The sequence below is a fragment of the Ranitomeya variabilis genome, chromosome 1, assembly GCF_051348905.1.
Source record: "Ranitomeya variabilis isolate aRanVar5 chromosome 1, aRanVar5.hap1, whole genome shotgun sequence".
NCBI classification, from domain to species: Eukaryota; Metazoa; Chordata; class Amphibia; order Anura; family Dendrobatidae; genus Ranitomeya; species Ranitomeya variabilis.
This window is the reverse complement of record NC_135232.1, coordinates 576,851,112-576,865,827: the sequence shown is the minus strand read 5'-3', so window position 1 is coordinate 576,865,827 and position 14,716 is coordinate 576,851,112. Positions and strand designations below refer to the sequence as shown.

General features: G+C 42.4%; 1 protein-coding gene across 1 annotated transcript in view; it reads left to right on the top strand.

Annotated features, from left to right (window-relative positions):
• Window positions 1-4,119: 4,119 nt before the first annotated feature.
• LOC143797646 (olfactory receptor 1G1-like) overlaps window positions 4,120-14,716 on the top strand; it is a 34,247-nt gene continuing 23,650 nt past the window's right edge. Inside the window, exon 1 of the mRNA XM_077281082.1 lies at window positions 4,120-5,052. Within this exon, the coding sequence (XP_077137197.1) occupies window positions 4,120-5,052 (933 nt within the window). The remainder of the gene's footprint in view (window positions 5,053-14,716) is intronic.

Genomic DNA, 14,716 nt, shown 5'->3' with positions numbered 1-14,716 from the left:
ATCATTTTACTTAATTTTTTTTATAGAAATTGCTTTAAAAGGTGTCCTACAGTTTCCACGCTTTCTTTAACTTCTGACAGTGCTCATTCTATTTCTCCACAAATTGATACATCAAACTAAGATCCACTGATTAGTAAGGATAATCTGCAAAGCAACCAAGATTTACAGACCCAACAGACAATCTATCTTTCACTACCGAAATCTCAAGATGAGTTAAGTTGAAAATACGAGTCAGCAATCCTTGCATAGTACAGAAATTTTCACATTTACTGTTTTAGTAATATCTAATTTTGGAAAACAAAAAGAGCCTTTAACTGAGTTTTACCTCTCAAGATTAATTTGAGATGAAGGAACTTGATCTATGATTACCCTTGAAAGTATAAAACTGACGTAGAGAAGAAGGCAAGTAGCAATCATTAACATTTTCCTACCATTTTGTTGCTGCAAATTGTCTATTATTGTTTCTTTCTCATTGCCTTTGCAGAGATGTTATAAATCCATCAGAGATATTGCTCCTGATTCTAAAGGCTGTTTCTGCTTTTTCCTTCTCTTCTCTTGATGTTAGACATAGCTAGAGGAAATGGGTTTTGCACATATCTGCAGTGGGGAGAAAATAATATATCTCTGGGAGTACAGAAAATACAGGAAAACACAAAAAGTATAAGTGCAGGATTGAAGCTGTACTGATACAGTTGTGTTCAAACGTTTACATAACCCAGCAGAATTTTTGCTTTCTTGGCCTTTTTTCAGAGAATATGAATGATAACACCAACATGTTTTTTCCACTCATGGTTAGTGGTTGGGTGAAGCCATTTATTGTCAAACTACTGTGTTTTCTCTTTTTAAATCATAATGACAGCCCAAAACATCCAAATCACCCTGATCAAAAGTTTACATACCCCATTTCTTAATACTGTGTATTGTCCCCTCTAACATCAATGACAGCTTGAAGTCTTTTGTGGTAGTTGTGGATGAATTTCTTTATTTTCTCAGATGGTAAAGCTGCCCACTCTACTTGGTAAAAAGCCTCCAGTTCCTGTAAATCCCTGGGTTGTCTAGCATGAACTGCGCGCTTGAGATTTCCCCAGAGTGGCTCAATGATATTGAGGTCAGGAGACTGAGATCGCCACTCCAGAATCTTCACTTTTTTCTGCTGTAGCCAATGACAGGTCGACTTGGCCTTTTGTTTTGGGTCATTGTCACTTTAGAACATCCAAGTATGTTCCTTGAGCAGCTTTTGGGCGACCTCTCTCCAAAGGTAATGTTTATGGTTGTGGTCAAAAAGTTAAATTTTGGTCTCATCACTCCAAATTACCCTGTTCCAAAAGTTTTGAGGCTTGTCTCTGTGCTGTTTTGTGTTTTGTATGCGAGACACGTTGTGGCATTTGCGCAGTAATGGCTTTCTTTCGGTGACTCGACCATGCAGCTAATTTTTTTTCAAGTGATGTGCATCTTGAAACAGCCACACCACTAGTTTTCAGAGAGTCCGGTATTTCAGCTAAGATTATTTGTGGGTTTTTCTTTGATTCCTGAACAATTTTTCTGGCAATTGGGATGACTTTTTGTTGGTCTACCTGACCGTGGTTTTGTTTTTGCAGAGCCCCTGATTTTCCATTTGTTAATCACAGTTTGAATGCTGCTGACTGGCATGATCAATTCCTTGGATATCTTTCTGCATCCCTTTCCTGTTTTATACAGTTCAACTATCTTTTCCCATAGATACGTTGACAATTATTTTGCTTTCCCCATGACTAACAATCCAGCAATGTCAGTGGCTGGATGAAAGATGAAAGAGTCTGTCTGGATCCCAGAAACTTACTCAGCTTTTATGCACACATTGATTACAAGCAAACAGGTCACAGATGAGGATGTTATCTTTAGTAGCTATTCAAACCCATTTGTGTCAACTTCTGTGCATGTTATCAGGCCAAAATCACCAGGGTATGTGGACTTTTAGTCAGGGTCATTTGGATTCATTATGATTTAAAAAGTGAAAACATTGTAGTTTGACAAGAATTGGTTTCACCCAACCACTAACCATGAGAGGAAAACAAATGTCGGCTTATGTAAACTTTTCAGCACAACAGTATATGAGCTAAGGAAGACAGCAGTATTCTGGAAACACTCGTACCTCACATCCAACCTATCCTATTGGAAGGGACGCCCACAATAGAAATATCTGTAATACGAATAACTACAAACTGCATATCAGGAGGTCTGAAAATTAATGAGGGAATGAAGATTGCAGACCAAGACTTAGTGCAATTTTCTAAAAGGGGTTTTCCTGGATGTTTAACATTGATGGCCTATCCTTAGGATAGGTCATCAATGTCTGATTGGTGAGGTGTGATACCTGGCACAATCTGATCAGCTTTTCTTGGTGTCAGTGGTAATAGAAACTGTACTTTAGGCTGTGTGCACACGTAGCATATTTTTCGTGTTTTTTTCGCGGTTTTTCGCCATAAAAACGCTATAAAACCGCGAAAAAAAAACGCTTACATTAAGCATCCTATGTAATAGAATGCATTCCGCATTTTTTGTGCACATGCTGCATTTTTTTCCTGAGCGGAATCGCATTCCAGAAAAAAACGCAGCATGTTCATTAAAATTGCGGAATCGCGGCGATTCTGCACCCATAGGAGTGCATTGATCTGCTTACTTCCCGCACGGGGCTGTGCACACCATGCGGGAAGCAAGCAGATCATGTGCGGTTGGTACCCAGGGTGGAGGAGAGGAGACTCTCCTCCACGGACTGGGCACCATATAATTGGTAAAAAATAAAGAATTAAAATAAAAAATAGCGATATACTCACCCTCTGATGGCCCCCGAAGTGTTCCCGCCTCTCCGGTGCATGCTTTCTCTTCCGTTCCTATAGATGATGTGCTTCAGGACCTGTGATGACGTCACTGTCTTGTGATTGGTCGCGTGACCGCTCATGTGACTCACGCGACCAATCACAAGACAGTGACGTCATCGCAGGCCCTTCACTGCACTCCAGCTATAGGAACGGACGCCGCTGAGGTCTGCAGGTGAGTATAACCATGTTTTTTATTTTTTTTATTATTTTTAAACATTCTATCTTTTACTATAGATGCTGCATAGGCTGCATCTATAGTAAAAAGTTGGTCACACTTGTCAAACACTATGTTTGACAAGTGTGACCAACCTGTCAGTCAGTTTTCCAAGCGATGCTACAGATCGCTTGGAAAACTCTAGCATTCTGCAAGCTAATTATGCTTGCAAAACGCTAGTTTTCTGCTGGTATATGCATGCTAATTCTGCATGCGATATACCCGCGGCAGGAGGCGCAGAATTGCCGCGGAAATTTCCACGGCAATTCTGCAACATGTGAACTTAGCCTTACAGCTCTGACAGTGAGGAGCTGTGGCTGATGCTGATATTGGAAAAATCCAGCACAATCATTCTGTTTCTCCACTTGCCTGTGTTCTCACTCTACTCCTTACTTCTCTCTACTCACCTTCCTATAGAGCATAATTGGAGGTGTAACCTGACACCTCACTCTCTTTTCTTGAGCAAGATAGATTTAAGCTGCTTTTTTCAGAATGGATGGTGGGTAGGAGAAAAATTGGCTCACAAGTGGAGAAATAAGAATTATGTGATAAAATATGTCACAAACTGTTTTATAAATGGTTTAACTATTGATTTATTTGAAAATAGTTGAAAGTACAGTTATCATTTAAAATTGGTGCATGTCAACCAATTCTGTATATGGCAAAGAGCTTCCATGGGTCATAGGGCATGCTAAGTCTTTTACTTGGGACACCATTACTCTTATGGACCTGCTTAACCATTATCTCCAACTTAGTGTAACCCTACTATGGAGTTTGCAATAGTAAGCCCTATTATCCAGAAGCGTACTTACTTAGACATGAACAGAAATGATCGTGTTTGGAAGCCAGCTCTCACCACTTAACAGTATGTGGTAGGTTAATATGTATGTGTTTTGTTTGCATTTACTTTATATAGGATAAGGTATCAAATTTTAAAAGTAAATAAACTATAGAAATTCAAACCTCTGATGAGTCCATTGTAGACACTTGCCACCATGTGATAATGAATTCTGTTTTTCTTCATCTACTCTTGGTTGACACTTAGCAATGCAAAGGCTTAATTGTTCATCTCCAACATTTTTCATACTTTTGCCGATCACTGACTTAATATGGCTTCAGAAGTTACTTTTTTTCCTGGTGGTCTTCTTCTACCTTCTAAACATCTTGGGCAATCTCACCATTTTTTCTTTAGTAATTAAGGATCTAAACCTTCATTCTCCTATGTATTTCTTGCTTGCTAGCCTGTCTTTTGTGGACATGTGTATCTCCTCTGCCACAGTCCCCAAGATGATGGTTGGATTTTGGGTACAGAACAATATTTCTTTGAATGGATGTTTCACTCAAATGTTCTTTTTCCACGTTTTTGGATGTACAGAAGGGGTTATCATAGCTGTCATGGGATTTGACCGCTACATTGCAATTTGTTACCCTTTACGATATGTCACCATTGTGAGGAAAATCACTTGCATCCAACTTGTATTCGGCTCATGGAGTGTCTGCCTAATTATTACGTCAATGCATGTGGTCATGTCATCAATACTTCCTTTTTGCAGTGGCTATATAGTTAAACACTTCTTCTGTGATATTAAACCAGTGATAAAGTTGGCATGTACTGACACTTATATCAATGAGGTAATTTTAGCTGCCGTCACTGGTATCTTTAGCACTTTTGCTTTTGCCATGCTCATGCTGTCCTATTGTTTTATAATGAAACATCTTATGAAGATACGTTCTTCTGATGGAAGATCCAAAGCCTTTTCAACGTGTTCCTCACACTTTCTTATTGTCATCTTGTACTATGGGACAGCCATATGTATCTACCTTGGACCTGCATCTGAAAATACAATAGAAAAAGACAGGGTGGCAGCTATGATTTTTACAGTCATAACTCCAGCATTGAACCCTATTATATATACCTTGAGAAACAAAGATATAAGAAGATCTATAAGAAAACTTGTTGTAAGGTCAAATATTTGTAGAGTGAGAAAACAATAGTGGTATAACCAAACCTTACAAATTGTTATTTTAAGCACCACCCCTGATCAGCTTGAGAAAACCTTTGAAAAGAGATTGAAACCTGTTTTCTATGATTATCATAACTCCTTTTGCTAAATTTATAGAAAGACTGGAAAAAAAGGAAATGTAGGAAGGTATAACTGTGTGAGATAATTGAGTTGAAACAAACTAAAGCCGCACCCTGTTTGAAGGGATTGTATTCAAACAATCAGGCCAGTCTCAGCAATTTTTGAAATTTTGAAGCTTTTGACACCTCTCTATGCTGGAAGTCTAATCGTTCAAAGCCTACAGTAGAATGTAAACTTTATGTACCCTTGGTCAACATTACTGTTATTGAACAGATAAGCAAGTAGATGAAGATGAAATGATCTCTAAAAGGGCTAATGTTAAAGATGACACATTTACTTTCTTTTTTAGGCAAAAGTAAAAAAATAAATAAATGAAAAATATTGTCATTATTTACATTTTAAAAACTACAAAAAGGAATGTTCCTAAAGTAATTAAGAAATGGCAGTTAACAGTAACAGTGGAAGTCAAGATAAGGTCTGAAGAACAAGCAAAATTTCAGTGAGAGCTGCTCGCAGGATTGCAAGAAAGGTAAATCAGAAAGCCTTTTGACTGCGAAAGACCCTCAGAAAGATTTAGCAGACTCTGGAGTTGTGGTACATTGTTCTACTCTTCAGAAGCACCTGCACAAATATGGAAAAGTCATGAAAATAAAACCTCTCCTGCATCCTCATCATAAAATTCAGAGAAAGAAGTATGCAAAAGAACACCTAAACAAGCCTGATGCATTTTGGAAGCAAGTCCTGTGGACCAATAAGGTTAAAAAAGGAACTCTTTAGCCACAATGATGAAAAGTATGTGTAGAGAAAAAAGGGCATTGCATTTCAGGAAAAGAACATCTCGCCAACCAGTAAGCATGGGCCTGTATCAATCATGTTTTGGGGTTGTGCTGCAGCCAATGGCACGGGAAACATTTCACAGCTAGAGGGAAAAATGGATTCAACAAAAGTTCAACAGATTCTTGATCCAAACATAACACCATCTGTAAAAAAGCTGAAGTTGAAAAAAGGATGGCTTCTACAAATGAATAATGATCTTAAACACACGTCAAAATCCACAATAGACGACCTCAAAAAGCGCAAGATGAAGGTTTTGCAATGACACTCAGTCTCCTGATCTAAGCATCATTGAAAATCTTTGGCTAGAATTAAAAAAAAGCAGAGGATGGAAGACGACCGAGGAATCTCACAGAACTGGAGGAATTCTCCAAAGATGATTGGATGAAAATCCCTCAAACAAGAATTGAAAGACTCTTGTCTGGCTATAAAAAGCAGTTACAAGCATTTACATTTTGCAATTTTTAAAATGTAAAGGTTGAAACTATGTACATATATGTAGCCTAAAATACAAAGGAAATGTGTCATGTTTAAATTTAGCCCTTTTAGAGATCATTTAAATATTTAACTTAATTGTTCACAATAACAGTAATTTTGACCAGGGTTGCCCAAACTTTCACTTACCACTGTACCTGGCCAAAAGATTCCATGAGGGTCACATTCGCAGTACGTTATTTTAAAAGAAAAGGGCATGGAGTCCTTTTTTCTGTACCTTCTCTTGATAACTATTAAGATCTTCTTTCTTGATGGATTTGTGTTCTATTACTGGTAAATTAGGAGTATATATGCATTGCTGTAAACTTTGGGTAAAAAAAGTATGTTTAGTTATAGTCTTGAATAAATTATAATTATCGATTGTGTGTGCTGCTTTCTACCCTATGGATAATTATAATAGTAGGGGATAGATGAAGAAAGTATGACACTGGACAAGGTTTGTTTGTAGTCTATAACTGTTCACCACCAGAGGTCTGCAATGAAGCTGTATATACAAATTATTTATTTTAATCAGTCCTATTTGCAATTGTAAAAGTCATTTGGTCATCATTTACATGTCTAGTATTTTTCATGCAGCTGGACACAGCTTATTTAGATGTCTCAAGCAATAAGGCATACGGGACTTTAACTAAATGTAGTCTTATTGCCACATTGATGCTATGAGATTGTTAATTGCTTCCTCTTTTTGGGGTTTGATTGATCAAGCCAATATATAAATATGTATCATACACTACCATTTTCAAAAAAGTCACCAACTAGGTGACCTAAAAGAAAAAAACATTGCATGGGAAAAAAACAGATCTCAGATCGTTCTTTACTTAATGTATAAGTGTTGTCTTTGATATTTAAAGCCACAGACAAGGGTTGAGAATGTTCATAATTGTTTGTGGAGAAGATAATATAGCGCCCCCACTGCCGCAGGGCCGAGGGGTACCCGGTACCGGGCCTCTGAGTCTCTGCTTCTGGGGTTGTCACGGCGGCTAGGCCCCGGTCCGTGACCCTGCCGTGGGGCGCACAGTGAATGATCGGTGTGGATAGTGGTGTTGTAACGGTGCAGTTGTGAGGTGCAGGTCGCGGTAAATAACGAGGACACCAGGTTGCAGTCTCTTTACCTCTTTACTGAAGATCTCTGAGTCCTCAATCCAGAATACGGCTCACCAGGCTACGCAAGTCCGGCTGGTCCAATGACACTTCCAGAGTTCTCTTCACAGGAGGAAATCTGTGCCTTCCCCCTAGCGCTATGTGTTGTAGTCCTTCCCTGCTGTGCTTACGGAAAGTACCCCACAACTGTTGTGTCTGTTTCTGATGTTCCCTCACAACTCGACTAGATGATGTTCTGCTAATCCTCCGTCCCTCCCTGAGGTTCGGGTAGGAACAGCACCCGTGTGTCGGGTAGGCCTGGAGTTCTTCCGGGACCCTAGAGACGCCCCTCTCCCGCAATTGCCTCCCAAGACTTCATAGGTGATTTGAGTTAGACAGCCCGCCTGAGACTGACTGCCCTGCCGCTGTTTGGAGTATTGCTTGAAGCTGAATGTTATTCTACTCCCTCGGCGTTCCGGCCACCGGTAGTGCGCCTCAGTAGGATGTTGCTTCGGTCTTACAGCACGACTCCTACTGGTATTTCTCCTTTGCGTGATCCCGTTTCTCACTCAGCACAATCTATCTCGCTTCTAATCCTTTCTTGGGTCCCGCCGCTTCCCGGAGCTGGCGCGGACCCGTTACGTTCTTTTCAATGCCAAGCCTCTGTCAGGATCCCACCCCTGACAGAGACCCTACTGTCTCTTCCTCCACAACACCCTCTGCCACCAGGTGTTGCTTCGTCCAATCCAGTCAGCTTTCTGATCTAACTTCCTGCCTGACCCCCAGTTTACCCACTATGGTGGGGAGTGGCCTAATGAATAGCACCCTTAGCTCCCCCCGGAGGCCCAGCTGTGAAATGTATTGGTGTCTGTGATACCTGATCAGATGAACTCCTTCAGTGCCATCAGACGCACCGCAGCTCCCCATAGTGGCGGAGCCACAGTACTGCAACGACCAGGACTCTGGGGCGCTGCACTAACAGCTGACAAAGGGTTAGTTACAGGTGTGAACCAGGAAGAAAATAGAGATTGTAAAAACAAACAAGAGTTTGCTGAGATGATTACTAGTTGATGGAACTAGGAGTTAGGGTACCATCACACAGTACCATTTTCATCGCTACGACGGTACGATTCGTGACGTTCTAGCGATATCGTTACGATATCGCAGTGTCTGACACGCAGCAGCGATCAGGGATCCTGCTGAGAATCGTACGTCGTAGCAGATCGTTTGGAACTTTCTTTCGTCGCTTGATCACCCGCTGACATCGCTGGATCGTTGTGTGTGACACCGATCCAGCGATGTGTTCGCTTGTAACCAGGGTAAACATCGGGTAACTAAGTGCAGGGCCGCACTTAGTAACCCGATGTTTACCCTGGTTATCAGCGTAAACGTAAAAAAAACAAACAGTACATACTCACATTCCGGTGTCTGTCCTCCGGCGTCTCAGCTTCTCTGCACTGTGAGCGCCTGCCGGCCGGAAAGCGAGCACAGCGGTGACGTCTGACATCACCGCTCTGCTTTCCGGCTATGGCGCTTAAACAGTTCAGAGAAGCAGAACGCTGGGGGACAGACACCGGAATGTAAGTATGTACTGTTTGTTTTTTTTACGTTTACGCTGGTAACCAGGGTAAACATCGGGTTACTAAGCGCGGCCCTGCGCTTAGTAACCCGATGTTTACCCTGGTTACCCGGGGACTTCGGCATCGCTCCAGCGCCGTGATTGCAAAGTGTGACCGCAGTCTACGACGCTGGAGCGATAATCATACGACGCTGCGACGTCACAGATCGTGCCGTCGTAGCGATTAAAATGGTACTGTGTGACGGTACCCTTAGGGCTGGTAAGCAGGATAAAGATCTTTGAACAAAAAACTACTTAAAAGTCAGACATACAAGTCTGAGTTGATATGAAAAAAGCTTTTGTGATGATTTCACTGGAGTTCACTGAGCAATTTGTAAAACCCAAAAAGAAGCACTGCAAAGTGTGTTGCCCACAGGGAAAAGGAACAAAAACCCGGCCTGGAGCCAAGAAAAGTGTTTAAAAGTTGTAGTACAATATAGGTCTAAATGACACGCAACTTAACCTCTGACTTTCACTCAGACATCCAACACTAACTCAGAGAATATTAGATTTTGATGCTATTCCATTACTCATGTCCTTGTTAAACCTAATTTCATACAGAGATGTCCTGGTGTAGCATACCATCCTTTAAACAAAATAATTATCAAGCGCTCAGCCTAGATCTGACCACCAGCCACAGACATGGGAAACCTTACATGGTCAAAGCCCACCACATCACAACTGCATGCTGTAAACATTATGCTCCTATTTATTCCACCTCCCAATAACTAACATATGGAATATGTAGAAATGAAATCAACAGTGTGAATCAGCAATATAATTCAGAATTTCAGGCACTAGTGATGGGCGAACCCGTGAATGTTCAGGTCCGGCGTGTTCGGTCGAACATGTAAAAAAGTTTGGTTTGGTATCAGAATGGTACATGAACCCCATTCATGAATGGGGGCCCCGAACATCTGTTATTTGCCACGCTGTCATATGCAAGACACACAAACACAATCTCTGATTGGCGGTAAGATCATTACTGCTAGTCAGAGATTTCCAGTGTGAGTCAGCAGTCACAGGCATCAGGTGATGACAGATTATTACTCCCATTAGCCTACGTCTGCTGTCATTGAAAACCTCGAGAGGAGGCAATGCTCATGAGAGTATTCATCAGGCTGAGCCTGTGCTATATATTAATAAATAAATTAAAAAAAAGACTTGGGGTCTCTTCTATTTTTGATAACCAGGACAGACAAAACTGACAGCTATGGGCTGCAGCACTCAGCTGTCAGCTTTAACATGGCTGGTTATCAAGAGCTGAGGGGTCCCCACGCCGTCCTGATTAGAGTATTCATCAGGCCGAGCCTGTGCTATAAATTAATAAATAAATAAAAAAAAGACTTGGGGTCTCTTCTATTTTTGATAACCAGGACAGACAAAACTGACAGCTACGGGCTGCAGCACTCAGCTGTCAGCTTTAACATGGCTGGTTATCAACAGCTGAGGGGTCCCCATGCCGTTTATTTCAATTATTTAAATAAATAATTAGAAAAACAGCGTGAGTTTCCCCCATTTTTGACAAACAGACAAGCTAAGGCAGGCAGCTATGGTGCTGGGGCTCAAATTCTCAGGCTGGTAAGTAGCCATGGAAAAAAATAGCCGCCCGCAATCACCAAAGAAAAGGCACGTCTATTTGATGCGCTAATTTTGTTTCTTTGTTTGGCTCTTCCCACTCGCCCTGGTGCAGTGGCAAGTGGGGAAATGGTTGTGGGGTTGATGTTAGCTGTTTCATCGCCGCTGACATCAAGCCCACAGGGTAGGAAAGAGAGGTGTTTATAAGACACCCCCATTACTAACTCCATAGTTAGATTGTAGAAAAAATGGCAGATTAAAATTTTTGTTTCAAAGAAAGACACTGACTCCTTTATTTGAAATAAAAATAAAAGAGCAAAGTTATGCTCACCATATGCCTATTCCATTGAAGCACTTGATACCTGTAAAAACACAAAATAATAAGCCTCATGCCTTATGCCTCATCCACCTATGCCTATGTCCCCTGTAAAAAAAGAAAAATAATAAACAACCATATCCCTCACTGGTCTGATGTGAAAATAATCCATACTGTCCCACAATGATCTGGATGATTTGTAAAGCAGTCACATCAGTGATGCTATCACTATCCTTGCCAGTCAGCACACACTAGCAAGGACGTAATCCCTCCTGCTGTGCCTAGTGTTGAGCTCCACTTATGGCACCGCTCACTGTGTGAGAAAGTTCTCACGCAGCGGTGCTGTATGTGAGATCACTGAGGTTCAGCTACGAACTCCTGTGAACTTCCTCACGGGAACCCAGTGCTAGACACTGAGAGCAATTACTGTCACGGGGTTACCGCAACGGAGTGGAGCCAGAAGACAGCCGCATCTAGTCACTCCTACTACGTTGAGAAGAAGCACTTCTCCATTGTGTTAAACATGTTTATTTTTTTCCAGTAGAACAGGGGTTAATCGACCATATGGGAAAACTCCTACATTCAGCTGTGCTCAGTTAGCCACTCCTTTTCCCTATAAAATCTGAGCTCGTTTACCTAGTCATCGTCAGTGTTAGCAATTTGTTGCTTGATCTTGGAATGGGAGTTGGTTTTGTGAAGAAGTGCTGGATAAATTTATTAGCGACTGTTGGCTGGTTTTCTATGCTTGGAAATCGCTTATCCTTCCATGTTTTCCTTTCTCCCCCCTCCCTACACACCCTGGTGAATACCTGTTATATGTAAGTGAATATTTTGTGTATGTGAAGTTTTCAGTTGTTCCTTGTCTTTGTCACCCTGTCTTTTGGGTTGATGTACTGCAGTACATGGTAGCGTATCTTTTCCCCAGGTGGGGGAAGGGGACAGATGTAGGGATGTTCTAGGAAATATGGCAAGGAAGGAGGCCCGGAAGTGGCAGATTTGCACACGGTGGTTTCACAGCACCCTAATACATCTGGTGTTGGAATCTCCAGGCAAACATTTGTGGAGCCCAGGGTCACGTTGCTGGACAGGTTCTCTGGGGGATATGACAAGTTTGTGGTGTTCCGTGAGGCCTGCCAACTTTATCTCAGGTTGCGTCCAGTATCCTCTGGTACAGAGGAGCAACGAGTGGGGATAGTAATCTCGTTCCTCCAGGGGGACCCTCAAGCATGGGCTTTTTCTCTACCCTCTGACTCACAATCACTTCTGGTGGTAGAGGGATTTTTTCAGGTTCTGGGCCTGGTGTATGATGACCCTGATCGCTTCACCCTGGCTGCGTCCCCTCTACATCAACTCCAGCAAGGAGACCACCTGGCAGAGGAATATTGCTCCAAATTTTGGAAGCGGGCCACGTACACTAGGTGGAATGACCCGGCCCTCCGTAGTCAGTTCTGTGACTGTGAGATGTTTTAGCTCTCTATGAGACTCCTGACTCCCTTGAGGCAGCCATGTCTCTGGTGAAAATGGTGATCAACCCGGATCGCCAGAGACATAGGGAGTCACCTCTGGGGGGGAAGGTCCAGGGTTGAGGGTGATCTGTACTGAGACAACTGTGGAACCCATGTAGGTGGTTGCATCACCTTAACCTGGCAAATTGATGGTTGTCCGCTGTAGGGGAGGTGTGTGTTTCTGTTGTGGCAAAAAGGGTCATTTTGTGAGCACATATCCTTCCCGACTTCAATATAAACTACCGCCGGAAAACTAGTTGGCCTGGGTTGCGGGAAGGTTGGCAACCTGGGTGTCCTTGTTTCCTCTGTGGGTAAGAGTCACTTTTTTTTTACCTGCTACATTACTCATGGGTGGAAATAAGGTGGACATTTCTGCCTTCTTGGACAGTGGGGTGGGGTTTAATTTGGTTGACGCAAAGTTCACCCGGGCCAAGGCCTAGTCCCACATACATTGTCCAAACTTATACCAAATATTGCTATAGACTCCGCTCCCCTAAAGCAGGGGCACTTTGCACATGGGGGCCATAAACTCTGAGGTGATAAACTGTTACGCGCTGAGGGCTTGTCCTCACCTGTTTTACTGTGAGTTCCTTGGCTAGCTCTGTACAATCCAGTGATCGGTTGGCAGACACAAGAGATGGCTAAGTGAAGTACTTACTGTCAAGGACACTGAGTACCCAGTTGGCTGGAGTGGATACCCAGTTCGTGCCCAATTGCCTATCAGACTTTGGGGATGTGTTTTCTGAGCAGGGGAGCCAAGAATTTCCTCCCCATCATCCTTATGATTGTGCCATCAATCTGGTTCCTGGTGCCAAGCTTCCCAAGAGCAGAATCTATAACATCTCAGGTCCAGAGAGGCAGGCCATTAAGGAATATATAGTAAATTTAAAAAAGTCTCGCACTCAACTTAAATCTGATAGATTTATTGGTACTAAGGTAGCACTGGAAACGTTTCAGCTCTTATCGAGCTTTCATCAGTCACGTGCTGTGCCTTATAGTGTGTCAGACGTGTCCTTATTTAGAATGCAGATCATGCATGATGCAGTCAATGACTGCTACTAACGATTGTAGAGGTGATTCAATATATGAGGCAAGATGCTTCAGAGCTTATATGCGTCATAGGTATAGTAGACCCAGTGTTAGACAGTTTCTTACATAGGCACTAGAGGAGAATGCACCAGTTGCTTGTGAGTGCATATAGTGCTATTTGCATATATTGTGTCAGAGCTTAAAAGGTCATACCTGGGGAAGGGAAGCCGCCTGGATATACAGTGCCTACAAGTAGTATTCAACCCCCTGCAGATTTAGCAGGTTTACACATTTGGAATTAACTTGGCATTGTGACATTTGGACTGTAGATCAGCCTGGAAGTGTGAAATGCACTGCAGCAAAAAAGAATGTTATTTATTTGTTTATTTTTTTTTTTAAATTGTGAAAAGTCTTTTCAGAGGGTCATTTATTATTCAACCCCTCAACCCCCCAGAATTCTGTTTGGTTCCCCTAAAGTATTAAGAAGTAGTTCAGGTACAAAGAACAATGAGCTTCACATGTTTGGATTAATTATCTCTTTTTCCAGCCTTTTCTGACTATTTAAGACCCTCCCCAAACTTGTGAACAGCACTCAAACATGGTCAACATGGGAAAGACAAAGGAGCATTCCAAGGCCATCAGAGACAAGATCGTGGAGGGTCACAAGGCTGGCAAGGGGTACAAAACCCTTTCCAAGGAGTTGGGCCTACCTGTCTCCACTGTTGGGAGCATCATCCAGAAGTGGAAGGCTTATGGAACTACTGTTAGCCTTCCACGGCCTGGACAGCCTTTGAAAGTTTCCTCCCGTGCCGAGGCCAGGCTTGTCCGAAGAGTCAAGGCTAACCCAAGGACAACAAGGAAGGAGCTCCGGGAAGATCTCATGGCAGTGGGGACATTGGTTTCAGTCAATACCATAAGTAACGTACTCCACCGCAATGGTCTCCGTTCCAGATGAGCCCGTAAGGTACCTTTACTTTCAAAGCGTCATGTCAAGGCTCGTCTACAGTTTGCTCATGATCACTTGGAGGACTCTGAGACTGACTGGTTCAAGGTTCTCTGGTCTGATGAGACCAAGATCGAGATCTTTGGTGCCAACCACACACGT